General features: G+C 54.8%; 1 protein-coding gene across 4 annotated transcripts; it reads left to right on the plus strand.

Annotated features, from left to right (window-relative positions):
• Nucleotides 1-9: 9 nt before the first annotated feature.
• MYBL2 (MYB proto-oncogene like 2) lies at nucleotides 10-15864 on the plus strand. 4 transcript variants are annotated; one of them, XM_040575864.1, is made up of 14 exons: nucleotides 10-199; nucleotides 876-969; nucleotides 2108-2179; nucleotides 2557-2649; nucleotides 4629-4849; nucleotides 5009-5165; nucleotides 5935-6204; nucleotides 7018-7404; nucleotides 9084-9223; nucleotides 9926-10025; nucleotides 10685-10798; nucleotides 11368-11484; nucleotides 12901-13047; nucleotides 15096-15864. In XM_040575864.1, exons 1-14 carry the CDS (start codon nucleotides 180-182, stop codon nucleotides 15222-15224), a joined length of 2061 nt encoding a protein of 686 aa, XP_040431798.1. In that variant the 5' UTR covers nucleotides 10-179; the 3' UTR covers nucleotides 15225-15864. The 4 variants fall into 4 exon arrangements, with proteins under 4 accessions (XP_040431798.1, XP_040431800.1, XP_040431797.1 ...); XM_040575863.1 differs by lacking the exon at nucleotides 10-199 and adding an exon at nucleotides 295-397; XM_040575866.1 differs by lacking the exon at nucleotides 2108-2179 and having other exon boundaries at nucleotides 60-199.
• The last annotated feature ends 10889 nt before the right edge of the window (nucleotides 15865-26753 follow it).

Genomic DNA, 26753 nt, shown 5'->3' on the forward strand with positions numbered 1-26753 from the left:
TGGGGGGCGCCCTCCCGCGCGCGCCTCTTTGTGAGGCGGCGGCGCGCAGGCGCGGCCCGGCCCCGCGCGGGGGGGGGCCGCCGTTGGCGCGAGATAGGAAAAAAAAAAGAGGGAAAAAGGGGAGGAAAAAAAAAAAAAAAGTAAAAACCGAGAGCCGCCGGGCCCGGCCCGAGCCCGCCATGGCGCGCCGCAGCCGCGGGTGAGTGGTGCCCCCCGCCGTGTCCCTGTCCTCCCCCCCCCCCCCCCGCCCCGTGTCCCTGTGGGGGCCGCCTTCCCGCCGGGCTCGGGGAGCGGCCTGCTGCTGCTGGCACGGGCGGATGGACGGACGGACGGACCCGCCGACGGACAGAGGGACCGGGCCCCCCCCCGCCCGCCCGGGGTCCCTCGGCGGCGTGGCGTGGGTCTACGAGGGGGAATTGGGGAAAGGGGGGGGGAAACGGGGGGGGGGGGGAGCTGGGTGAGGGGGAATGGGGGGGATGGGGGGGGATGAGGGGGGAATGTGAGGTAAATGGGGGGAACGTGGGGCAAATGTGAGGTAAATAGGGGATCTGGGCCCGGGTTTTGCCCCCCTGTTGGCAGCACGGTGACAGCGGCTGCCTGCTGCTGCTGCCTCCCCCCACCCCGAGGAGGGGAGCGGTGCCAGCCCCTGGGCACGGCCCTCACGCAGGGACAGGGGCTGGGAGAAGCCCCCCGACTCCTTGGTGAGTGGCAAAGCGCGGGCTGGGGTCTGCAGGGTCCCCTCCGCTGCCTGGGGAAGGCCTGAGGTGACAGGGCTCGGCTCAGGGTGGGCGTCTGGAGGGGGGTCTGGGGCTCTGCACGCCGCGGCCGCTCCCTCCGCTGCGGTTCTCTCAGCAGCACCCTGTTTGTTTTGGCAGCGAGGACCAAGATGAGCTGCACTGCCAGGACACCGACTCGGACGTGCCGGAGCAGCGGGACGGCAGGTGCAAAGTCAAGTGGACGCAAGAGGAGGTGAGTGAGAGCCTGGCGCTCGCCGAGGGCAGGTGTTTGGGGCAGGCTGCTGGCGTGGCTCCTGCAGCTGTGCTCCTCCACCCCAGTCCTCACCCGCTGGCTGCAGCCCCAGCTTGCGTTGTCTCGCTGCTGGAGAAGGCTGTGTGCCTGAGGTCTTAGTGAGAAGAAGCTCAGGTGAGTTTGAAGTACAGCCTGGAGAGCAAGGGCTCTCGCTGCTTCCACACCTCAGCCTTGAGTGAGGCGTCTGCTGCCTGTAGCTCTCTAGTGGGGCCCTGGAGGATGGCCGAGGTCTTCAGCGAGCTGACTCACACAGTGGACGTGCCCTCCCTTTTCTGCAGCTAAAGCAGGGAATGTTGAGACTGTTAGGGTCGTGGCTTAGTTGTTCTGGCTGAAAGCCTGAAACTGTTTGGGGTGTTTTCTGCCGTCCTCCCACTTCCTCCATAATCCTTGTGTTTCGTGTGAAAACTACAAAATGTTCTATCACCCTTGGAGGCTGAACATGTGTGAGAGTGGTCTTTGTGCAGAGATCAGAGCCTTAGGCTCCTGTTGGACAGGGAATTATTTCTTACCTTTGCCCATCCAGAACACACAGGGAAGGAAGTCTGTAGCAGGCTTTGTGTGAGCGGTAAGAGTAGGCAAACCTGGGCTGTGACAGGGTGTACGAGAGAGAAGATGTAGAGACTCTCAGCGCAGGAAAGCAGTAGGCTGTCTGGCCGGTGGTGATGCACTTCCAACAGTTGGTTTTCTTGGCCAGGCAAAAACAGTGTCTGAGTTGGGAGATGGGCTGCCTGGTCAGGGGCGTACTGGGGCTGGATAAGCCCTGGCCATGTAGTTTGAGCCAAACTGCCCTGGGATGGAGATGAGGTGGGCCTGGGTGTGACCACAGCGACTGAGCTCATGTTCTGTGCTCAGCTCTTGTTGTGCGCACCCTCGTTCAGAGCCCTGAACCAAACAGCTGGGCTCCATGCACCAAGGTGCTGCGAAAGGACAGTGAGAGCCACGTTCCTCCCCGTAATGCAGACATACACACCTTGACAGTTAAAAATACCTAGATTGTTCTTGATGCTGTCAGCCCAGGAGTGCCTGTGGCATGTTTTGCCTCAGTGTATGTGAAAGTGGATGTCTTTGTTCTTTGCAGGATGAGCAGCTGAAGATGTTAGTAAGACATTATGGGCAGAATGACTGGAAGTTCCTGGCCAGTCACTTTCCTGTAAGTGACCCCTTGCCCGGTCGGGAATCGTAGTGTTTGCATGTTGTTTCTTGTGCTCAGGGCGCTGGTTCTCTGTGTGCAATGCCTTTTGCAGTGGGACTCTGTTCTGTGGCTGCTACTGTCAAAGAAATCGGTGCTCCTTCAGGGCAGGGAGACATTTCTTGCTTAGAGGACTTTCAAGGGCACGTCTATTGGAGCTGGGACGAGAAACTGAGGTTCCTGTCCCTGTCTTCCATGCCTAGTGCCCTAGTCACAGTATGCGTTCTCTGTGCATCTGCAGGTTTTCCAGGGGGCAGGCTGTGCGTGTGGGGAATGCTGTTACAGGGCCTTGTGGAGCCTCCAGTCTGATGCACGGCTACTCTGATTCCTTTCCCCAGAACCGCAGCGACCAGCAGTGCCAGTACCGGTGGCTGAGGGTGTTGAATCCAGATTTGGTTAAGGGCCCTTGGACCAAAGAGGAGGACCAAAAGGTAAGTCCAGGAAGGAGAGGGTCTGAGCTGTGACCCTCCGTGGAGAGGGCGGAGGTGTCAGACCCGCAAGTCTTCCCTGAAAACAGTGGGTGGTTCTTCCCAGTGGTGGTACCCACAAGAGCAGTACTCTGAGCTGTTCTGAGCAGCCTAACGCAGCTGTGGTCGTGATGAGCAGAAGCAGCTCTAGGCCTCTTCAGCTAAAGCATAGAATGGTTTGGGTTGGAAGGGACCTCAGAGATCACCTGACTCCAACCCCCTGCCGTGGGCAGGGACACCACCCGCTGCGTCAGGTTGGCCAAGGCCCCGTCCAGCCTGGCCTTGAACACCTCCAGGGGTGGGGCACCCACAGCCTCTCTGGGCAGCCTGTGCCAGGGCCTCACCGCCCTCTGAGGGAAGAGGCTCCTCCTAAACACTCTCTCTGTTTCACACTGTGCTGCTGTAGTAGGCTGGCAAGGGAGAGAGCAGAAAAGGGAATTAATTCATCCAGCTGCTGGTAGATTTCTGCCTGACCTGGCCACGTTGGGCCTGAGAGAAAATAAAACTGGCTTTTTGTGTGCCACAGTAGACAGCCTAAAGTGGATCTCTGATACTGGCCAGGTGAATTGTGACTTCTGAGAGTGCTCCTCTCTGCTGATTCGGGAGTGAACCGGGAGTGGCTAGCTTAGACACACATCATCTTTATGTGCCTAAGAAAATTTGAAAATAATTCCTAGTCATGTGCTTTCTGGTGCAAGATTTCCTGGTTTATCAGTTTTTCTGCAACGCTTCTGCTCTCCCATTTCTTTCCGTTTTGCTCCTGCTACAGGCTGTTGTGGTCCCTTCTGCAGCCCAGGCTTCCTATCCACGCGTTACATCAAACGCTTCTTGAGGACGCTTATCACGATGCCCTCCCACCTTCCGACAGCAGAGCAGCTGCTGCCTGCTCTCCCCTTGCCCGGTCGTGTCCCAACTGCCACGCAACTTATTCTTGATGCCCCCTACCGCCGTGGCAGGGCTGGGCTCCAGCTTTCTCCTGCTCAACCTGAAACAGCCTAGAGCTTTTCTCTGCAGCCTCTCCAGCTCCTTGGAGTGTGCCGCATCTCGGTATCTTCGGCCTGTTTGTCTGCCCCGGACAGTCAGTCTGCAGCAGGGGTGTTAGTTACGAACCCTGTGGGTATGATCCGTGAGCCGCCTGCTACCAGCGCCTCTCAGCTAAGCTCAGCTGGGCAGGGTGAAAATGCCCCTTTAGAGCCGTCTGGCCTCCTCTGTAAGATTCCGGCAGGCTCAGTGTTGCAGGCAGCAGGTTATGTTGTAGCGATTTGCCCCCACTGTTGCCTGGATGTATTTCAGGGCAACCAGAACAGGTTCCCCTCCCAGAAACGTTTGCAGTGAACCTCAGGCAGAAGCGACAAAGCCCTAGGTGAAGGGGAAGTAGCAAACTGGATGGCTTTTAGGTGAATATTGCCCATTTCTGCTTTGGAGCTTGCACTGTGCGTCCTGATGTTAGCGGAGCGTGTAGCTGTGGGCCCTGGCGTGTCCTGAGGGTGGCACCCTCTGTTACAGGGGGGCTGCGCCACGCTGTCCCTGCGGGCAGAGCAGTGTGGAGCTGATGGGGACTCCCTCCACGCAGCCAAGGTCTCGGGAGGAGGGAGGGCAGAGGAGCCTTGGAGCATGCCTGTGGGACTTGACGCTTGCTCTGCACCCGCTGCGCCTGCCCGTCTCCATCCCAGTTCTCTGTGAGCTGTCGCCTGTGTTCATAGGTGTCGTGTGGCAAGGGGGCTGCACGAGAACAGCCTCCTTCAGAACACGGCTAGATTTTGCTCACAGAAATGTTCGCCTGACTATCAGTGCTGGATCCCTCCAGCTTTTTTCCTAAGGGGTCCTTCTCTGTCTGCCCCTACCCGGTCCCCATAGAGGTGAAAAGCAAAGCCTGACGATGGCTGTATTGACCCTCCCCTCCTTTGTTCCATTCCCTTATTTCCCTCCCGCTCTTTTCAAAGGTAATTGAACTGGTTAAAAAATATGGCACCAAACAGTGGACTCTGATAGCCAAGCACCTGAAAGGGCGGTTAGGGAAGCAGTGCCGGGAACGCTGGCACAACCACCTGAACCCCGAGGTGAAGAAGTCCTCGTGGACAGAGGAGGAGGATCGCATCATCTTTGAGGCCCACAAGGTCCTGGGGAATCGCTGGGCTGAGATTGCCAAGCTGCTGCCTGGCAGGTAGGACCTCTTTGCTCACTGGTACCTTCACAGCTGGGTGGCCGGCGGAGATCCATGTGCTGGGCTCACCAGCTGGGGCTGGGGAGCTCCCGGGAGCTCTTAGGTGTGCTTTAAAGCTGTGCTTAACGGTGGTTTTGTTTTCTTCTGCTTGCTTTGCAGGACCGACAATGCTGTGAAGAATCACTGGAACTCCACCATCAAGCGGAAGGTGGACACGGGCGGCTTCCTCAACGAAACGAAGGAGTCCAAGCCTCTGTACTTGCTCGTGGAGGTGGATGACAAGGAGAGCCAAAGTGGATCGAGAGCTGGGAGCCAGGTACTGCAGCAGCACGTGGGCACTCGGGTCTGTCCTCAGCTCTGCTGACGTGCGTCAGAGCAGTTCAGCCACCCTTCTGCTGCCCCTAAAGCTGCCTTCACCACAGCCTGGTGTCTGTGTAGAGTCCGTGCCTTCCCCCGGCCTTCTCCAAGACACTGACTCTTGACAGATCTCCCCCTCCGGGAGCTAGAGGTATAACGTGTGCCCGAGCGTGTTATCCACGTGGAGGACAGCAGGCTGCTAGTGCTGTCGTTATCTTGCCACCCCCGGCGTCAAGGCTGTTGGAGAGTCTGAAGATGTTTTTTTGGCTCCATGGTGCTGTTGCTGGTGGGAGAGGCTGCTCCAGACAGCGCAGTGAGGGGGGCGTGGGGAAGAGGTGTTGAGTTCCCTTCCCCTAAAGCAGAGAGCGGGGATGACACGTAATTGTTTGCGTGAAGAAAGCATGCAGTTTTTAAGGGTGGGCTCTCGGGAAGTAGGAAATGCAGAACTACTGCTACCTGCTCAGCCTTCATTTGACTTCCCCCGAGATGCTGTTGAGAGGAATATTCAGTTAAACGCTTCCGTGCTTATTAAGTTGGATAGAGTCCTGTTTCAGGTGGTGTACGGGACAGAGCGGGGAGGGAGAACAGGGATGTGAGACGAGCCAAATGGTTGGTATGAAGCAGGAGGAGATGAATGGGTCCCAGGATCTGTGCTCTCGTCCCCAGGCCTTGACCTTGTTTGCTCGCTTCCTGCTAACGGCTGGGCTTTCTTTCTTGTTTGTGAGAAGAGCGTCCTGCCGAACTGGCCGGTCGATGTCTCTGAAATAAAGGAAGAGGACGTCAGCGACGAGGAGGTGACGGGCCTGCAGGAGCTGCCCTCGGAGCTGCCAGCTGCTGACCTGGCAGAGCACAACGGCGAGGGGACCCCAGATGACATGGTGCCTGAGGAGGACCCGGCGTGCGTCCCGTCACCGTACAAGTGGGTTGTCGAAGCTACCAACTACTTGTGCCCGACGTCTGTGCCCGCCTTCAGTGAAGCTCTGGACATGATTGAATCTGTAAGTAACGCACCCTTGCTCCTCTGGCTAATGGAGGGTGGCTGTGGTAGGGCCCGATTTCCACACCGTTCCCGTTGAGTGAACTTACTGCGTCCCCTTGCTCGTCGCCATGGGCGTCCTGAGCAGGGCTGGGTGGATTCCTTTAGGCTCGCCTTCAGCTCGATGGCAGCACAATGCTCTGGTGATGTATAAAAGGGCAATGTCCCTGCAGCCGGGTTTATGAGATGATTATCAGGGAGAGATTCACTTTGCAGGTGTAAAGGAGATCAAAGACTGTGCCCAAGGCTTAATGGCCCATTTGTGGGTCCTTAGAGGCCTGCCTGTAGGGTAGTTCGGGTATTGATGGCGCTGAGCTGTGCCGGGGTCTGGCTATTTTTAATCTGGTTCCAGCAGGGTGCTTTACGGCAGGGCCCTGTCTGCACGGCATTGCTGTGACCAAGCCTGTAGTTTGGTGTCAGTTGTGTCATTCAGCCCCTGTCCCTAGCCACTTCTGGTTTGTCCCATGTGTGCAGATGCAGCTGTAAGTGCAGCTGTGCTGTGAACTGAGCTGAGAAACCAACGTAGCATAAATAGAAAAAACTGCCCCGTGCAAACAACGACTTTCAGCTGGATCGGCTCCCTGCCCTGGCTCCCAGCTGTGCTGACGGCAGAGGGGAGGAGGGCTTGAGCTCTCCTCTAGCCAGGCTCCTTGCAAAAGCTGCCGCAGTCTCACACACCTGCTTATTTCACCTCCTGGTTGATCTCCGCATCTGCACCGCTCAGCTGCTCAGCCTTCCTCCCCGGGCGGTTGCTGAGGGCTTCCTCTGTGTGCAGGACCCGGACGGGTGGTGTGACCTGACCCAGTTTGACCTGCCCGAGGAGCCCTCCGCTGGCGGCAGCAGCAGCAGCAACAGCCCCGTGAGGCAGACGCCCAGCAAGCCAGCGCCGTCCCTGCCCAACGTGACCGAGTACCGCCTGGACGGCCACACCATCTCCGACCTGAGCAAGAGCAGCAAGGGGGAGCTCATCCCCATCTCCCCGCACGCAGAGGTGAGCTTTGGCACGCCGCCCTCCGTGCTGAAGAGGCAGAAGAAGAGGAAGATCTCCCTCTCCCCCGTCACGGAGAACGCCCCCAGCACCAGCCTCTCCTTCCTCGACTCCTGCAACAGCATGACGCCCAAGAGCACCCCTGTCAAGACGCTGCCCTTCTCTCCATCTCAGGTATGGAGCAACGGCACAGGCCAGCCCGTGCTCCTCTGCGTGGGCTTGTTTGTGACCCAGTAAGCACGTCAGTACTTCATCTGCTTGCCTCAGTGCTGTGTGTTCCCATCAGCTCTGCCGGCTTTGTGTCTCTCCTCCCTGGGACGAGGCAGTGCCAGTGCACGGGCTGTGTGCGCCTTCCCGGTAAAGCGAGGTGCAGAGCTGCCTTCCGGCACTGCTTGTCTCCAGCGCTGCCCTTTCCCTGGGAGCAGCAGCCCGCGTTGGCCTCAGCAGGAGCACTTGCAGCACAGGGGCAAGCCCTGCTGGCCTGAGCCATGGACAGGGCCTCTGCAAGGACGGAGCAGCACTGTGCAGATCCGCGCCTGCCTGCCGCAGGGGAGAGCGTGGTGCTTCTGTCTCTGGGCTGCTCTGTGCAGGGCATTACTGCCCTGGCAGGGGGGTGGCAGTGTGGCAACAGTGCGGGTGGCTGTCTCGGGGTATTTCCAGTTAAATCATCCACCTGGGCTGGGCAGCGCATGCTGGTGCACGTCTTTGAGTTGCTGTGCTTGGGAAAATGCTGCTGGGCCTTATCTTTGTTGCAAAACAAACTCAGAACGGTTCCGTTTTACCGTCGTTCTTACAACGTCTGCACACGTGCGTGCATGGTTTCCCAAAAAACACCTTGCTGGAGCACTGCGGCGTTCAAACACCCTGACCTGTGCGTTGATGTGGTGGAGTTCTGCCTGTAAAACAGGATAAGTCACCCAGCACAGCTCCCACAGCTGCTGTCGTTCAGAACCCACCTCCCTGTGCCACTCGCTGGCTAAGCCTTCCGAGCCCTTGTATTTCTGCTGTTTCTGCAGCCCTTGGTGGCACATGGGAGAGCACCACAGGCCACTGACACCCAGGTTCAGGTGGCCCTTGAATGCAGGGCCAGCAAGAGCAGGGAAATCAGAGTAGGGGCTGAAACGTGCAGTTCTGCAGAGTGAGAAGCTGAGAGGCCTGGAATCAATCCGAGAAGACAAACTGCATCTCCTGTCTCTCAGACTGAACTCCAGCCATCGGTGAACGTAACACAAACAGCTCTTCTCTCGCAGTAGGTTTTTGGGTACGAACCTCATTCCTTGTGGGAGGAAAGCTGTCATTTATTAGCTGTCATGAAATAAAATCCCAGCAGAGGTGAGGCAGTCAGTGGTTTTCTTTCAGTTTAGCTTGAGGACAGCTCAGTACAAAACCTGTCAGCTTTTATGCAGCCGGCAGACTGTTGTGTTACTCGGACTGACCTTGTGTTTGCTGACCTGAGCTCAGAACAGAATTTTGGTGTGCAGGCAGTACGCTTCCTTCTCCACTTCTCTTGGCGTTATCTGGACCAGTGCAAGCAGAGACCTCCCTCCACCTTGTAGCTGCCCAAAGTTGTATCTGCTTTTCCCTCTTGGGAACTGAATAAACTTCCTAGGTGTGAGGCACCTTCTGGCACCTTCATGCACGTGCCCACGTAGAGGACGGTGCCGCAGTAAGTCCCAGCTCATACAAGAGTCGTCCTGGTTCCTTCTGGAACAGATCTGCCGGTGCCACTTGGTATGGGAGGGTTGTCCCTATATCAGGCTTTCCGCTTTGTTTACGTAAAGATACTGACTAGTGATTTCATGTTAGGAGGTTTGAGACTGACTGGGCGACTCTTTCTTTCCTGTGCTGTGCAGTTCCTAAATTTCTGGACCAAACAGGATACGCTAGAACTGGAGAACCCATCTCTGACCTCCACGCCTGTGTGCAGTCAGAAGGTGATTGTCACCACCCCTCTGCACAGGGACAAGACCCCTCTGCTCCAGAAAAACTCAGCGTAAGTCCTTTCTTTCTCCTCACCCATTCCCTGATACCTGAACGTTGTCCTTTCTCACACGTGAGTGATCCGAATCAAGCGTACCTCCCGCGGTACTTGTACCGGCACCACCGAGGGAGTGGCAGGGCGGTCTGGGGATTCCCTGAAATCAGGGTCGTACCAGCCAGCTGAGGGAGGGTGGCCTGCACAGCGAGTGTTTTCTGTCTCTGCACGTCGCTACGCTGGCGTGCGGAGGTGCTGGCTGTGGTTCCAAACCTGGCATGACCCGGAGCAGCTCCCACACCCCGGTGGTACGACCTGGCTGCTCGAAGTGGGTGCGCCCCAGGGACTTCCACTGGTCCAGCTGTGACGGGCACAAAGCCCCGGCTGGCCCCGAGGAGCTCCGCCAGCAGAAGCGCTGCAGAGTAGTGCTGGACTGCAGGGCTCTGCGATGCCTGGGTCACAGGCGTTGTACTGCTTTCTGACAAGGGTGCTGGAGCAGCATAGCTGGTATTTCTGAAGGACGTTTTCCCTACTAAAGGCTCCTCGGTGCCTGTTTGCCCAGCTTATGCCCCAGGAATGCTCCAGCCAGGCAGACGGTTTCTGCTGTCACTGTGTGAGGCTCTGCAGGTGGCTCGTGTAATGAGAGGGTTTGGAAGGACGGGCTTTACTGAGTCGTTTATACCACGTTAATCCTTTTTTTCCCCTATTTTCCGCTGCCAGGTTTGTCACGCCAGATCAGAAGTATGTGGTGGACAACACTCCGCACACCCCCACGCCTTTCAAAAACGCCCTGGAGAAATACGGACCAATAAGGCCTCTGGTACGTAACAGGTCTGCAGCTCGCTGCTGGCGGTGCTTTGCTCCCAGGACACGTGGTGAATACAAAAGGGGTGTGGGGTAGGTTGCAGCCGAGCTGTGAGCCAGCTGTCGTCTGTGCAGTAACAGGGTACGGTCTGGTAGTGCCAGGCTGAGATGAGAGGGATGAAGGAGACCTTGTCAGAGCGAATATGGCGTGGTGGGTAGCAGCAGGACTTCCAGCTCCTCTGCAGAGCTGCCAAAATAGCAAAAACTGCCCCTGAGTCAGGCTGCAGTGGTTGGCTGCTGACGAGCTTGAGGAAGAGCAAGGAAATGCTCTACCTTTGTGTCTGGGTCTCTGACACGGACTTAACGCAGGTGCTGGGGGCTGGCAGCTTCAGTATGCCCCGCCTTCGGTGCCCGCTGGTCTCTTGATGGCATATTTGGGATGTAGCTGGTCAGACATTCTCCCGTGTATGGAGATCTTGTAAATCTGTTAGGCTAATAGAAATCTCGTCATGTCTTTTCCTGCTGGGAAGTAAATACCTCGCAATGTCTGTCTTCCCACTGGGAGCTCCCGTGGGCTGCTCTGGCCCTATTGTCTGCGGAGGGAATACTAGGAAGTCTGCGCAGTGTACGGATGTTGACTGTCCTGTGCTCTGTCTTCCTGCCTCCTCACACCAGCCCCAGACTCCTCACCTGGAAGAAGACTTGAAAGAAGTTCTCCGAAGTGAGGCTGGCATCGAACTTATCATAGAGGACGACGTGAAGCCTGAGAAACAGAAGAGAAAACAAGGGGTGAGCTGGTTTAACATCCAGTATCTGCTTTCGGGCTGTCCTGTGCTGTTGAGGGGTGTCTTTGCTGGTTGAGTTCATCCTACTGTTGATGCCAAAAAGCTTTTCAGCATGTGGCTGCTACCTTTTAGTCCGTGAGGCTGCTTATGTGCCTGAAGTTAAGACCTGCTTAAAATACTGCCAGCCGTGGCCTGGTTTATGCAGAACTCATGTCTGTGCTAGGAGATGCTGTCTCCTAACGTACAGGAGAGACTCGTGAAGCATTTGTGGCAAGCTGGGCTCCCCAGAGGCTGAGGACTGGTACACAAAGGCTCTTGGCTCAGTTGCCAAAGGTGTTGTGGCCTTCCCTTCCCGCTGGAAGGGGCTTTCCCTTCTAAATCAGTGGCTCCTGGTGCCAGCGAGGAGAGCCCTAGCAGCTGCTGTGCCCTGTGGTGGGGAAGGATGCAATACGTCTTCCTGAGGTGCTGGTACAACACAGATGTGGGGTGACGTGGGCTTGCTCTGCACCCCGGCCCTTAGGATGGGAGGTCACTGAGTTGCTTCGTGCTGACACGTGTGTTTGTGTCCCCCAGCTGCGCAGGAGTCCCATCAAGAAGGTCCGGAAGTCGCTGGCCCTGGATATTGTGGATGAAGATATGACACAGAACGTGCCTGCCCTCCCCAAGAATATCTGTTTCAAAAGAACCCAGGTGAGGGGTGCTGGGAGCAGAGCAGGGAGAGGTCTGGCTGAAACGGGGCCGAGAGGCGACCTTGGCTGCTGAGCTGTTTTAGCAGGGGATCTCTGGGTAGGGAGCTGGGCTGGCTGGATCTGTAATCCTTGTTCAGGATCCTCCACAAGCTTTCTGGAGAGCTGCGGGGGGAGGGTGCCTGCCCGAGAGGTTAGGATGGGTTTTTGGAAGGAACTGTCCAGAAGGCAGCAAGATGGGCTTGGTACCAATACCGTACTATTTCTCCTCCTTGCTTGGCTGCCTGCAGAACCTGCTGCTCTGCTTCTCGCTGCTGTCAAGCTCTGCGTGTAGGTGAGGAAGCGAGGGGCTGTTCTAAATTTGTGTTCTCCAATACCAAAGCGCAAGCATTTCACCGACGTGCCACACGCCCAGACTCTAAACGTATTGTGGCCCTCTCCTTTCTCGTCCCGCCACATGCGTTTGTTTGACCTCAAGAGTCTGGTTTAGTGAGCTGATCCTGCAGACCAGTATCAGAAGGGGAAGATAATCACTTGCTCTTGGCCACTTTGGCTCCCTAAATTGAGTAGCCAAGGGAGAGGATGAACCCTTGATGCAGCACTGTTGCGAGGAAGGAGGAAGCAGATGGCTCCTCTTCCACCAGCAGCTGTTCTGCAGCATCAGGCTGCTACTGAGAGCATTCCCAGGCGTCTGTGCTGCCCTGCGTCTCAGTGCTGCTGAAGCAGAGGGCTTATTCTGCTCTTCCAGCACTTCCCTGGGCTTGGCTGTAGGCTTCTTCCCACCACCACTGATGCTTTTGTTTGCTGACTGTAGTGACCGTGGGACCTCTAGCCCTTGAAAGCAACAGAAAGACTTTTTATTTTTTTTCTCCTGACAGTAGCAACTTAACATAGGGTCTACAGGGTCCAGAGCCCAGGCATGGTGTGGGACTGTAGGTGAAATGAATCGCAGCATGAAGGGGAAAAACACTAGGTGAATAGAAATCCTGGTGAAAAAGCTGCCTGCAGAAGTAGGTGCGAATTCCCTTCTCGTTTGACCACGGCCCCGCCGCTTTTCTGCCTGTGAGATGGGAGAAGCCTTACGTGCCCTCATCCCCAGAGCCCTCAGGCTGCCCTTGCCGAGGCTGGCCGTAGGGGTGAGAGGCACCTTCCTGCCTGGAGAAGACGAAGGCTGTATTTGAGCACAGCCACTTGTTTCTTGCATCATAGCCATTTGGGGTTTTTTCTTTCTCTGCAAGCCTGCCATGGTTAGTAAGCTCTCCAAAGGAACCCCGTGCAAAGCAGTGGTGGCTCGGCCACCTGCCTTTGAACACGTGGATGAAGTGGTGGATTTGTTAGCTGGCCTTTTGGCCAGGCCAAATAGCAGCGCTGTTGGGGCAAACTGACTTCTTTCCTCATACAGTTTTCTCTCCCTTTGCAGCCTGTGAATTTCCTGTCGAGGTCCCTGAACCTTTCCTCCTCGAGCAGGAAGAGCGACTGCGGCTTGCTCAACAGAGCCTTCGTGCAGGTGCAGTCCGAGAAAATGTCCTACAGGAAAATGCCAAGCCATTTCAGACCGCCGGCACCGGTAAGCCCTGCAGCCTCTCCTGCCCATCGGCGGGTGAGCTGGTGCTGCAGCCCTTGTCCCTCCTCGGGACCAAGCTCGGGAGGAACACCGTGCGCTCTTGCGTGGGCGTCTGTACGCTGTCAGGTCTCTTTGCACCCAGCTTTGGGGATGCTGAACCAGTAGCGTCACACTACAGCTCCCTCCCCTCTCTCTGCAAGCCCGCCCTTCTGCTGGGGCTCAAAGCCCCGTGGCTCATCAGAACTGTGGCCTACGCAGCGTGGTTGGCCCTGGATTTCCTCCTGGGAACCCGCATCCTGTCCCAGTCCGGCAAGGAATTTAGATGAGGAACCCAGTAGTGAAGTAAACCTTCCTCTTCCCAGCGAGCACTCCTCGTGTGGACAGCAGCAGGTTAATCTCTTGTTTCTCTGACCATAGCAGCTCTGTGAGGTGCTATATAAGTGCTAAACAAAAAGGTACTTTCCGCCCCTGTGATTTTAGGGTATTTCTGAGTTGTGGTGAAGGCTGTGTGACGCAGGCAGCATCGGCTGCGTTTATCCTGCTGTTTACCTGAGCAGAGGCATTGCAGAGCTCCAGTGGATGCTGTTTTCTTGCCCCTCAAGCATACCCTGTGCTGAGGGGCTGGTGCCCTTATGGGTATTTGACTCTGTGGGGCATAAATGGTTTCTTGTGATCTCTGTAAAACCCCGGGGTATCAGCTGCTGTACTTGCAGGCAGAGTGCAGAGGTGTATCCCCACTTTGTTTGGGTACGGCGTCTGAGATGAGAAGGGCATGATTTTTGCAGGTATGTGCCTGGGCCAAATCATGAGAGCTCTCTGGTAGCTTGGATGAGGATGGAAGTACGTGTTTTCCCTGGTGAGGGGTGAAACTGCAGCTGGGGGCTGGTGTGGGGAGGGTTTCAGATCCCGGGAAGGGCTCAGGTGCAGTGTTGTCTTCTCAGAACGGCCTTGGCTCTGTCTTCAGCTAAACGCAGCATCCGTCCCTGGATTAGAGCTGTCTGTTGTGAAAGCTTTCTTCTGACAAATAAGTACTCCTCGGCCAGAGTAATTCCTTCCCCTTCTCAAAGTAAACCCTACTTAAACACTTCCATTTCTCCTCCTGTCCTAGGCAGGGTCGCACTGCTCTGAGCGCTAATAGATCCGTATAAATAAAGCTCTGCAAGTGACTTGAGGGTGACGGAAAGGCAGCTTGTGCGGTGACAGGGTACAGGTGTGCAGTGAAATCCCATCGCCCAAAGACAGCCGAGCTGCCCGTGGTGTTCCTGGGCTCTTGGGATTTATTGTACCACCCTAGTGCTGCCAGCAGTGGCAGTTATTTATTATTCCCACTTAGCTGTGGGCTGAACTTAAATCAGCCCCAAAGCCGTGCTGCGGCTGTGTGGGGCGTTACTGTTAGCAAGCACTGCACGTCAAGCTCTGGTTCTTTGCAGTGCACGTGAGGGCATATTTCGAGTTCAGGGCACCGTACATCTTCTGACTGCATTTATCAGAGCGTTTGCAGAGGCTAGGAAAGCCAGAGCACCTCATGGGAGCCCCTCTCACACACAGTGACTGAGGCCCACCTGGTTTTCAGCTCTTCCTGCGTGCTGGGAGGCCAGGCAGTGCTGAAGCTCCAGGCACCGATTACTGCTGAGGATGGACGGTCTTTCTGCCCAACCTAACCCTTCGAGGTCTGGGGCTGAGCAGCTCCCGTAGGAACTGAGCTGATTGGGAATAAACCCCAAAGCCGGTCCTGAATTCCTTTCGTCCCTCTGGGCTCCACGGTGAAGCTTAGTGGGGTTGTGCTTTGGGCTTTTGGTCTCAACTCGAGCAAGGGAAAGCCCTCAAGGGGTCCGTGGGTGGTTCTGCAGCGGAGCACTTACCTGGGAAACTGCTGAATGTGGTCCCCGTGCTAGAGGTTCTTATTTTCCATTGGGTAGCAGGTAGTTTTATCTATTTTCACACGCTGTTTTAAAACAGGTGTTTGTCCCGCTAGGACATAACGAGTAGGGTGCCCAGCCCCCTCCTCTCCCTTGACTGTGTTCTACACCTGCTTTCTCTTCCCTTCGTAGATGACCAGAGCTTGGAAAGCGGTGGCCTGCGGTGGAACTCGAGACCAACTCTTCATGCAGGAGAAAGCACGCCAATTTTTGGGCATGTTGAAACAAAGTCACACATCAAGGACCTTAATCTTATCATGAAGGATTGTTCTGCTCTTTTTATTTTATTTTTTAAATTTTTTTTTATGAGTGGAGGGGAGGGAACCACAGAGGGGTGAGGAAAATGAAATCCTCTGCAAGGCCGTAGCCTTTAGGGGTGAATTTTTTCCCTCTGTTCCCAGGTAGATCTGCATTGTATTAAATTGGGCTAACTGCTGGCTAAAGTGTGGGATGCGAGTTCTGGAATCATTATGGAAAGGCAAACGAGGGAGGGGTGGAGAGCTGACAGCAGGAGCGCTCTGCAGGACCTGGGCTCTGCAGAAGCAGAAAGCTGCGCTCCGCCTTGGAGCCGCGCGGGCACTGGGCGCTGGACGCGGACCTTGTCGGCTGCCTGGATTTCGCGCTGCCTGCTCTGGTGCCTTGGGAATGGCTTTTGTTAAGGTTCCTGCACGCCTCACATCTCACTTCTGTCTTTCTCCAGGGGATGGAGAGGTTCTCCTGTGTGCCAGGACAGGGGAGGTGTTGTGTTCTTGTGGGGGCCGTGCTTTGGGGTGACCCGCAGTTGGAGCTGGCCGCCCGCTCCCCGCGGGGCTGCTTTGTGCCGCCGTGCTGTAGGGCGGGAGCAGCGGGTGCCTCTTCCCAGGGATGTGCTCCTCTTGAAATAAACGATGGTGCTAACAACGCCCTGCCTGACCCTGTCGTTCAGACTCGCCTCGACTCTGCCTTGGGGCCTCAGGACGCGCGGAGGGAGGCGGTGCTGTGCCGGGGTGGTGCCGGGTAGCACGCTGTGGACTGCAGCGTTTTGGGGGCTCCTGAGAAGGGGAGGGAGCGAGGAGGGGCAGCTCAGGGCGACTGCAGCCCTCGGGCAGCTGCTGGGTGCCGCTGGCCCAGAGGAGCCTCTGCAAACCTGGGCTCCTGGGCGGTGGTACCTGGCTCTGTGCCCCCTGGGGGGGGGGGAGGCTGGTCCAGCTGACCAAAATGCTCAAAAATTAGAAACTGGTGGGGCTTAACGCTGGAGACTGGGCCTGTACGAGACCCGAGGGGCAGTGCTGCTGCTTACATGTGGTGTTTGAGATAGGCTGAGGTCAACTGACGAGCAGAAAGGCTCAGGGCTTGTTACGGAGGCAGGAAAGCCAAGATAGCAGGAAACACATTTTTGTGTGGGATCTGTTTCCTGTGGGATTTCTTCTCCCCATGTGGGGGAGAAAGGGGTGGCTTCTTCTCACCCCCAATAGTTTCATAGGTTTAGGAATATATTTTGCTACTTCATGGGAAGGTTAAAGAGTGGACGGAGGCTGCAGGGAGCGTGGGCTGGAGAACAGCACGTGGAGCACCTGGCGGAGCAGAGCCTCTTCTGTCCTCCTTCCTTCAGGGGCCGGAGCCGTGTGGGTGCAGCCGTTGCGGTGAATTTTTCTTTTGATGTAGCCGAGGATGAAATGCAGCGATGAGAGCAGCACGCGACTGCAGTGGGAAGCCGCTGGAAACACTGACGAGCGGCTCGCTGGTCAGACTGGCGCACGAACAGCTCTGTGACAGTGCCGTTGGGTCTCTGTTGTGATGTGTTGTCCTTCGGGAGCCAGCAGCGGCCCCGTGGCTGATGTGCCTCGGGTGGGGGGCAGCACAGCAAGGGTGTCCGCGCACCCCTTCCGCTCTTCAGCAGGGCCACTCTCCGTAGTCCCTTTGCAGGCTGGACAAACAGGGGAGCGCTGTGTACGTCTTGTTTTAGGCTGTCGTTGACGTTGGAAATACAGAGCCAAAAAATCCTTGCTGACAAACTTGTTAATAAAACCTTAGATCCTGGGAAACAAGGGAGTGTTCAGAGCCTGGCTCATTTTTCATTTCTACAAGCTCTGGGCCAAAGCAAATCCATGAAGTCATTTTTATTTCTGTTTCTCAGTGCTGCAATGTTTGCTTTGGAAATACGGCTGGGACCACTTGTCTGAAAGCCTGGCTGTGGCTCTTTGAATTTTCTTGTTATTTTAACAGAAATCATCATCAAACCATCCATCCCTGTTTGGCTTCGGGGGGCGAGGGGAGAAGCAGCCTTTGGGCACCTCCCAGATATTTTTTTCCTGATTGTCTTGGACACATCCCAAGCTGATTCTTATTTTCTTTCAAGCCCTTAGCGTTGTGAATTTTGATTGAGATCATCCACAGAACTGCTCTCCGTGAGGATTGCCTTGTCCCAATGACTCTGCCGCGTGGCCAGAGCTCCGGCATCTCCGAATGGCTTTTGGCTTTCCTCTGCGGGAACAGAGGACGCCTGCTCTCTGGGTTTAGAGGTCTTGCTCATTCCTGTCCTGGGTGTCTTTTAAAATAATATTAAAAAAAAAAAAAATTGCATTTGCTTTCCTGTGCTGACGTGAGCTGAGAGTGGGTGCTGCCAGCCGCCACTGCAGGATAAATCAGCGCACGAACCTGGCGCGTTCGTTTCAGAGCTGCCCCTAAATTAAAGGATTATGAGGCTGAGAAGTATTAACTGCTACCCTAACGCTGTAAATCCAAATGGAGCTGGGTGTCCTGCTTTGCAGATGGCTTATTAAGAAAGATCGAGGGGCGGAAAAATAGAGAGGAAAATGAGTAAAGCTAGCGTGCTTAATGAGTAAAGAGACAATTAGCTTTTAATTGGAAAATGGAGCTCCTTGTGTGGATGTTCCCAGCCCGCCTTGGCCATCCTTGGACCTGGGGCCGCTGCTGTGCAGCTGGGGAAAAAAGCCAGACTTGCTTTAATTCAGATGCTCCGGTTCATTTCCAGTAAAAACCAGTTCAACTCCCCCCTGGCTGCCTGGGCCCACTGGGGCAGCTCTGGGCAGGGTGGCTCGGAGATGGGGATTCCTCTGTCCCGCGGCGCTGGTCCCAGCAGTGTCCCCAGGGCTGCTGTCCCTTCGAAGTCTCTGCAGCAGTGCGGCCACCTTGGGCCACACAACCCTCATTCACAGACACCTGGAGATTTAATTCAGCTTTAAATGAAAGACCAGGAAGGCAGTGTCCCAGGAGGCGTGGTGCTGGAGGGGATTTCTTCCCCTCTGCAGCCCTACTGCCTGGAAAGGTGTAAAACCACAGGGCGCTGTGGGGTTTTTTTTTCAGCTTTGTATTTGCTTTGGGTTTTGCGTTCCTGACTTGAGGCAGATGCCACCCTTGTTCGAGTCCGGGCGTGGAAAGGGGATTGATTGTAGTGGGGTGAGAGGGGAATACCAGAGCTGGCGCTCCTGGGGTGACGGCAGTGCTCAGACTGCCGCCGGGACATCGTGTCCAGCCAGGACAAGCCCTGGAAAAGCTGAGGAGAGCAAAAATGTCAGGGTAAGGAGAAAAAAAGAGGGCAGTAAGACTTTTAATTGCCAGGGTCTTTTGGGGGTGGACCTGGGTAGGCAGCATGGCCCATGGATGCCGGTAGCCACCAAAGGGCTCTCAGGTCCAGGCCTCGTTCCTGCTGGCCAGGGGTGTCGCGGTTTGTCCTGTGCTGCAGCGAGCAGCACCTTGGGTAGGGGGGGACCCTTGGTGCAACCTGCTGCTTGCAGAGAGCTCGTCCCTGCATGCAGATGAGGAGGGATGCAAAGGGTCTTTTCTTCCTCTTTCAGGTATTACCTGTAACCAAAGGAATTATATTTTATGCAAGTACACAGCAGATGCGGTGCTGCCAGAGAGCCTGAACTGCGTGCTGATCTCTGCACAGCACGCGTCATCCGTGGAACCTGGGCAGGGCTAAATTACCCTGGCGTTGGAGGGGGAAAAAAGATAGAATTTCCTATTGGTGGCTAAATCTGACTTGCACACCTCCAGTGGCTGCAGGAAGGGCGGCTGTGTTAGACCCCAAATGGGATCTTGCGATGGAAAAAAGCCTGGGGGCAACAGGGGGGAGCTGGGTGGGTGGGGGACTCAGCATCGCGCTGCTTTGGCCCCAGGGATCGCTCAAAGCAGCGCTGTGCCTCCCCTCCCGCCCTGCTTGGGTTATTTATTGATGTTATTTCCCACGTGCCTTTTTTTTTTTTTTTTTTGACACTCTAACCTGTGGGTTTAGAGGCTTAGGAAATTAAAAGGACAATTTTAGGCTGGGAGATACATGCTGAGGATTAGCTGAGTAGCTCCTGGATTTTGAGGGAGCTGGAGACCACTCAAGTTAAGGCTGGCTGTAACCAGACAGGAAGCTAATTGTACTTTGCAAAGTGCAATTTTTTTCCCCCTGTTTCTGGACCAAGGAAACTGCGATTTCTCATCTCTGCTAGTTGAGAATAATGAAAAGTTTAAAAAATGGCGCAACGTCAGGGAAAACATTTTTCTGTAGAAGCTGAAGGGATCGCAGTGAAGAAACGTGTTTTCATTTGGAAAACACTAGAAAAAAGAGACTTGGGGGTATTGGAAGCCCCTGCTGTAACAAGCCTCAGCACAAGTGCCTGCAGGATGAGCTCCATGCGGCTGCGGAGGTGAGCGCTGCCGGAGAGCCTGGCTGCCATCCGCTGGGCACTGACGGGCACGCAGCAGATGGGGTTTGGGTCTTTAAATACATACTTTTCTTCCTAGGGAGGCTGCTTTAGTGTTTATGGGGGGGGGTTATTTGTAAATGTGTTACTTGTGCCTTGGGCAAAGACGCGGGCAGCACCTCACTGCTCCAGCGCCTTGTGGCACCTCCAACCGTCATCGTGGCGGTGAGCGGAGCCAACTCTGTGTCCACTGCTTTCTGGATCTCAGGGGCGAACTTGGTCTGGTAAAGCTGTGTTTTTACGATCCTGCATTTGCAAAGCTGTCACAGCAGGGGCCTGGGGGCACGGGCAGCAGCGGATGGCGCTGTGGGAGTGCCTGTGCCAGGGAGATCCTGGCCGTGGGGTTAGGATCTGCGGCGCTGGAGAAATGAGGGCTGCTAGCTGTGATCGTGCAGCAGGTAATGGGCACCAAAATCGGTGTCAGATCTGCCCAAAAGCACTAGATAAAGGAGTGGGAGGGGGGAGGGAGAGAGTAATAATTTTAGATTCAATTCGGCTGATGCACTCGTCTGTTCCCAGCGTTAGTGTAAATCAGGGTTTGAATTAAGCCCAAACAGCCACAGTTGCTGTCTGAATTTGCCATTTCTCAGGCCCTGCAGAAGCAGACAAACACAAAATCGATATTTCTTCTAACTGTTGCTAAGTTTTCCTTACAGATTGTTTTCTGACTAATAATCCCTGCAGCCGCTGCCCTCCAGAGCCCTCTTGCCCGGGGCCAGATCCTGCCCCACTGCTCCCTCCTGATTCCCAGCCCAGGGCATGCAGGACTCCTCTCTGCTCCCAGGGCTGCAAGAAAACACCCTGCTTTAAGTCGAGGGGAGCACAGCACCCTTCCCTGCAAGGAGGAATGCCTTTTTCTCCTCCTTTCTTGATGCCAAGCTTCATTTCAGGGAAGCCTGGGAGAAGCTGGGGCCAGGCTGTAAGCCACATGTGCTGCTAGCTCCGTGGGTGTGAGCTGGCTCCTGCCCCCCGCTGGGGAGCAAAGGGGAGAGTGACCTGAATTTCAGAGTCGCTTTGGGCAATGAGGGCAGGTATTTATTTGCCTTCCCTTCCAACCAAATGCATCTGATGATTTGGATGGAGAGACGGATTGACCCAAGGAGCTGCGAGGCCTGAGGAGGTGAGGAAGAGCAGGCCGAGGATGCCGGCTGGTGGATGAGCACGCAGCACTCTGGTGGGACGGCCTTTCCTGCTGTAGGAGCACGTGGATCAAGAATAGAATAAATACTCCAAAATCTGATATGAAGTTGGTTGCTCCCAGCCCGGAGAAGAGGCGTAAATGGCTCTTAGTTACCTGCTAGGGAGGTGCAGCTCAGGATTGCTGCTTTGAGTGCTTTCAGGTAAGTGTTCTGCTGTAGGTGTCGGGTGGGATGTTATTTTCTCCTTGCCCTGGGAACTGATAAGAGAGCCCCTGCTCCACCTCCCAGAACAGCCACCCCGTCTCGCCTCACGGGTTGCCCCGAAGGAGATGTGATACAAAGGAGGCTGCCTTTGCCTTGCTGAGGTCACTTAGACCAGGAGGTAATTTGGCTCTTTCCCTGGTTAGGACCACACTCCCTTTGCCTATGAAATGCAGATAAACCCATTTATCTAATTTATTTATATATTTGTACCCCTCCCTACAAAGGGTTAGGGGATCCACAAATGCCAAGCATGCTTGTTTATAGCTTGCTAGATTTAGGGTTGTGAGTTTTCTTCCAAAAAATATGTTCTGTTTTCTGTTTTTTATTTCATTTCAAATGTCATCCTTTTTTCTCTTCTTCTTCCAGGGCCACCCAGGGATTTTATTCACAGAATTGGAATGAGCTGCAAAAGGGATAAAGATCATTCACTGGAGCCTTGAAAGAATTGTCTGAGCTCCATGAAATGGAGATTAGAAATAAAGCAGGGAGGTGAGGCCCAGACTGCAGCACGGACGCCTTACAAATGCCTGGCTGTGAAAGTGAGAGCGCTGCCTCCCGGGCCTTCTGTGAGCATGGGAGGAGGCGGCTCATGGTAGAATCTGGAGCACAGCCTGGGGCAGGTCAAAAATGGGGGACAGTGGGTTCTGCCACGGCTTATTTTGAAGTTGGTACATGTCCCCAGGAGGACGGTGTGAGGAATGCCCTCGCCTTGCCCGAATTGCCACTCTGGCGCAGCCTCTCCCTGCCCATGGGCCTGGAGGCCGGCGAGAGGCCTGGGGCACCTCCAGAGCGAGCAGTGGTACCGGCAGCAGGGCCGTACCCCTGGGCTGCCTTGGAGCACGTCCTTCTGGTGGTTTTGGGCATAAGATGAAGGCTGACCATGATGGCTGCTGCCCTGCGTGAATGGGAGACCTCAGCAGTGGCTGGACTTTGTGTTGGCCTTTGCCTGGTGCTGCTGGTAGTTTGGGGTGGGCTGGCTGCATCTGGCTTGCTTCTGGGTCTGAGAACTCTGAGAGTTCTGAGAGGCTTTTTTTTTTTTTTTTTTTTTACATTCTTTTTACTTTTACAGGGTTGCTTGTGAGCAGCCCTGGCAGGGCTCTGGCTTGCCTTCCCCTTTGTGCCTGCACAGCTGTGTGCGGTTATATACGTGATATGCCCAGGAGCCCGTTGTATATGGGCTGAGGACCTGGGTCTGACGACTGCCAACGCCTGTCCTGTGTCTGGGCTGGAACCGATGGCTCTTGTTTTTCCTATCCCATCAGCTATGTTCCTATAAAGCACTTTCCTCTGGACTGGCACTGCTGGTATTTGCCCCCTCAAACCCATGCAGAACCCGGCCCTCCTGCACTTTGGCATCCAACCCCCATGCAGGTGGTGATGTCTGCTCATGGCTTCGTCCTGGCCCTAGATGTTTATTTAGGTAATTTCTGCTGCTCCAGCACAGTTTGCTGTGAGCTTAAACCAAAGAAAAGGTCTTGTTGGAGGGTGCAGGGGTGGCCAGTCCCTGTGGCTCTGGTCACAGTGGGGTGCGGTATCCTATGTCCTCTGCCAAAAGCTCTTCTGTGTTGACGACCTTAGTTAAAAGTCAAGAATCGTGTATGGCACAGCTGAGCAGCTCCGGCTTTGGGTGTCTCTGGCTTGTGCCTCTCAGCATGACGCATGGCAGAAGGCCTCGAGATCTGATTTCTTCCCTGTCCTCCTCCTCTCTACCCCCAGGCAACCGGAGGGAGGATGTGGAACTGGAGGGGAAGGCTCAGGGGAGGGTGGGTGCTGCCACGTGCTGCTCTCGGCTCCCCTCGAGGTGCTGGGCTGCAGATGTCAGAGGCTTCTGAGATCCTCCCTGGGTCCCTGGTCACAGACCTGGTGACAGATCTGCTGCTTGTCCCCAGACAATTCGCTCTGGCTTTGTGTTAGAGGCAAGGCATTCGCATGTGGTGATTATATTAGAAAAGATGCACTTAAGCATCAAATGTGTGTCTTGTTCCTTCTGTTGCTTTTTCTGGGTGCGTAGATGACCTGGAGAGGTGTTTTTAAGATAAAGTAAGGGGAGAGGACCCCTCTTTTTGCTTGATTTTGCTTGATCAGTCAATCCGTGTCTCGTGGGTGTTTTTGGAGTGTTCTGTGGTGTGCTGGAGAACTGCTAGGCCTCTGATCTCTGTTGGCAGAACCAGCTGTAATGAAATATGAAGCTTTCCCCATCTCTCTCCCTTATCTCGTCTCAGACTGGAGTTTTATCAGTGCCCTTCTGGCTCTGGGCTGGCTGCTTTCCTCTCCCACCCTCGGGGCCGTGTCTGTGGGACAAAGGTGATGCCAGGACATCAGAAGGCCGTGGGGAGGTGGAGATGACCAAAGGCCAGGTGGTGGTGGGAAGCTGGTGAGAGTGCAGCAAAGTGGCTCAGTACAGACACAGGGCTCCAGCTCCGCACCAGCCAGCAAAGGGAAGGAAGGCAAAGCTGCTGTTTCTGAGGATAAGCAGAGTCTTGGTCCTCCCTCTGAACAGACGAAAAATAAAAGTCATTTTGGGCATCACTGGTAAGGAACCAACTAAATATGTCCTTTCTTGTCCCCATCCTCAGCTAAGGGCTGGCACACAGGGCTTCTGCAAGCATCTTGGTGGAAGTGCTTGGAAAACGCTGTCCTTGAAATCCTGAATAGCTTTGTTTAGGAATCATGCCGCAGGTGTGGTGTCGGGGAGCTGCCTCCAGTAACGCTCCGTTATCACCCAAAGTGCTCTGTTATCACCCAGACCGTGAGTAATGCGAACCAAACGCAGCACCAGCCTGCCTGGGCTCACAGGCAGCCTCAGACCACGGGGTGAAAAGTGGCCCCACACATCCTGGGGGGCTCCCCATGGGGACAGGGCTGCGTGACAGAGCCTGGCGCAGGTGGGACAACCTTCCAGGCCAGCTTTGCATCTGCCTGCTCCTGGTGGGCCTGCTTGTCCCCTGGGACTTCTCCCTTGGGTGAGGTGAGGTGGAGAGGGATGGGTGTGTTGTCAGCTCAGAAAAAAGGAAATTAATTTCCAGAAGCAAAGCTGGGAAAATATGGAATTGCAAGATTGTAAAAGCTCTGCTGCAGTTGCTGAAGCGCTTTTCTGTCATGTAGGGCTTGCTCCTGCCCACACATGCTTCTGAATAATCACAAGTTTCTTCTATAACCGTGTTTATTGCATGCTTGCCATGGTGATGTGCTGTCCTGTGCTGCAGATGTGACAGCACCCAAGCTGCAATTCGGGCCTGAGGGAGCAGCTGATTCCTGGGGGTGCTGATGGGGCATGGGAGGGAAATCCTCTGGCAGTCTTCTGCCCATCTCCTCAGCCCCAGGCGGCGATGCAGTAGATGTACAGAAATTACTAGCACGATCATCTTGTATGTTTTGGTAACTGAGCTAATTAATAGTGATGGGTCAACAATTTTTAGGCTTTTAGGATTAGCACCAGGTTTAGAAGAGGGTCACACGTGTCCGAGCAGCAGTGCACAGATGTAGGCAGAGCGGTTGCAGTAAGTGATGCATGATTTATTTCCTGAAGTGTTTTTTTTTCAGGTTTATTTCTTGTTTATGAAGGTTACAGACTTAATCCTCTTCTTTCCTAGCTGCTCCAACTTATTCAATCTCTCTTATTTAGGCCAAAATAAACACCTTTGCTTTTTCAGGTAAATGATTACTTTGGGGTGAGTTGACCCAGCTCCCTAAATGTCACATTATTGTGTGAATCGCCTCCTTGATGCATTGCAGGGGGAATTGGTGGCAGCTGAGCAGTTGGTGCCATCTCATGTCCCAGCAGAGCTGCTGAGCCTCAGAGACCAGTGGTGTAAATCTCTTCTGATTTGTTTGACACTCGTTCTTCTCCTTCTTCTCCTTCCATAAGGCTGAGCAGGTTCGAAGTTTACTCATGTGACAACGTCAAAAAAGGTGAGTACACCTGTAAAACACTTGAACGTAAATCAAGGGGGACCTGCAGTAGATAATTCCTCTTATAAAAGAGTGTGGGAAATGTAACAGAGAGGGCAGGACCTAGGTGGCTCTGCATTTTCTGCAGGCCATTGCCAAGGACGTTGCTCGCCACCTGTGCTGGGCAGGGGCTGCCCTGCAGAGCACGGCTGTTGCTTTGCCCCCGGGGCAGAGATGGCCAACCATTTTCTGCTGCTGCTGTGGGGATGAGGGTGGCAGCGGGACCCCAAGGCGTGGATGCTGCTGAAGCTCCGTGTGCATTTGGGGACAGGGCTGGCCTGGGCTTCGCCAAGTGTTAGTGAAGGGTTTATTTGTGAGCTGCTTCATGGGGTTGTAGTGGAGAAGTAGGTGATGTGAGGGGAGCCGAGGACCCCCTGCTCTTCAGCTCTACCCACAGAGCAATGCATCCACCCCTCTGTAACGGGACATTGGGAGTCGGGACAACACCTGTGGAGGAAAGCTGGTGTGTGGAATGGGATGGGATGCCCCGGCTTTGTTTTCCTTCCCCAAAGGGGTGATCTGCCAGCTGCTGCATTCCTAATGGCTTCCCGGGGCTGTTCATTAACCTGCCAAGTCGAGCAGCGAACCTGGAGCAGTGACTCCGGCCGCTTGCCAGGACGTCTCTTTCTACCCCAATAAACTTCCCATTCGCAGAGCTCAGCTGATGGATCTACCCTGCAGAGCAGACAAGGGTATCTCCAAAACAATGAATCCCTGTCAAAAGATTTGTGAGCAGCCAGCCAAACAATTCCAGCCACAGAAAGACAAGAGCAAGAGCATCGTTCCCGAAAGCGCTGCGTTATTGATTAAGCATTTGTGATCCGTAAAATAGTGTAACGACGTGAGGCTGGCTGCAGAACGAGTCCTGCCGAAAAGATCTTCGGTTATTGCCTCTGATCCTCAAGGACAAGGGTAAAATACATTTGGTACAGAGCAGGAATTAATTTCTATAATAATGGTTTTTGATGACTCGTAAAGGTTATTTTATGATTAGCCATCTAATTATAAAATGGCCAACAATTTCATCTTACCCGAATCTGCATCAGCTAAATTATGAAATGCCCTTGTTTTATGCAAATTCTGGAAATATTGCTTCTCTAACCTTCCAACCCCACTGTCTGTCAATAAGGCCTGCGTGGAGCATAAATCTTAGGGCAGTGCCAGAGCTTGATTCAGCTGCAAATAAACCATGTGAATTAATTCTGCGGGACCCCTGGAGGTGGGGAGGTGGGCAGCGGGAGGCCGCTTGCTTCTGGAGGAGGCTTCTTTGGCCACCAGAGGGGCTGGGCTGGAGATGTCCTCCTGCTCAGGCGGTGCAGGAAGACTCAGGCTCTTATCCCTTAGAAAACAGCGTATGGGAATGTGTGTGTGTGTGTGGAAGACCTGTGCAGGAATTGCAGGGCTGTCCTCCCTGTGCTCCTGGTGATGCCGCGGGGTGGCGGTTCTGTGGCTGGAGCCGAGGAGCCTCCCGTGCCCCTCCGGTGGGCAGGTCCCAGCCAAGGGGTAGGGAATGGGCATGGGAACCTTCAGAGCTCTTGTAGGGACTCTCTGAGCATGCCTTTATTGCTGCTTTGCTTGAAAGAGATGCTGGTTCCTCCGACCTGAATGTGGTGAAAGAGAATTGTTTTAAAAATACACGTGCATGTTCCCTTTTGACAAATGATAAGGCAAAAGGAATGTTGCTCCTGCCTTTCGGTTACAGATCCCTAAAGCTGAACGCCTCAGCTCCTGGTGGGAGC

The sequence above is a fragment of the Cygnus olor genome, chromosome 16 (genome assembly GCF_009769625.2).
Source record: "Cygnus olor isolate bCygOlo1 chromosome 16, bCygOlo1.pri.v2, whole genome shotgun sequence".
Classification (NCBI taxonomy): domain Eukaryota; kingdom Metazoa; phylum Chordata; class Aves; order Anseriformes; family Anatidae; genus Cygnus; species Cygnus olor.

Bases quoted from the DNA above. Each gene is read 5' to 3' on its own strand.
- MYBL2 (XM_040575863.1), top strand. From the start codon at position 318: ATGGACGGACGGACGGACCCGCCGACGGACAGAGGGACCGGGCCCCCC. The intron at 398-875 runs GTGGGTCTACGA...TTGTTTTGGCAG, and splicing joins GGGTCCCTCGGCGGCGTGGC to CGAGGACCAAGATGAGCTGC. The intron at 10,799-11,367 runs GTGAGCTGGTTT...TGTGTCCCCCAG, and splicing joins AACAGAAGAGAAAACAAGGG to CTGCGCAGGAGTCCCATCAA.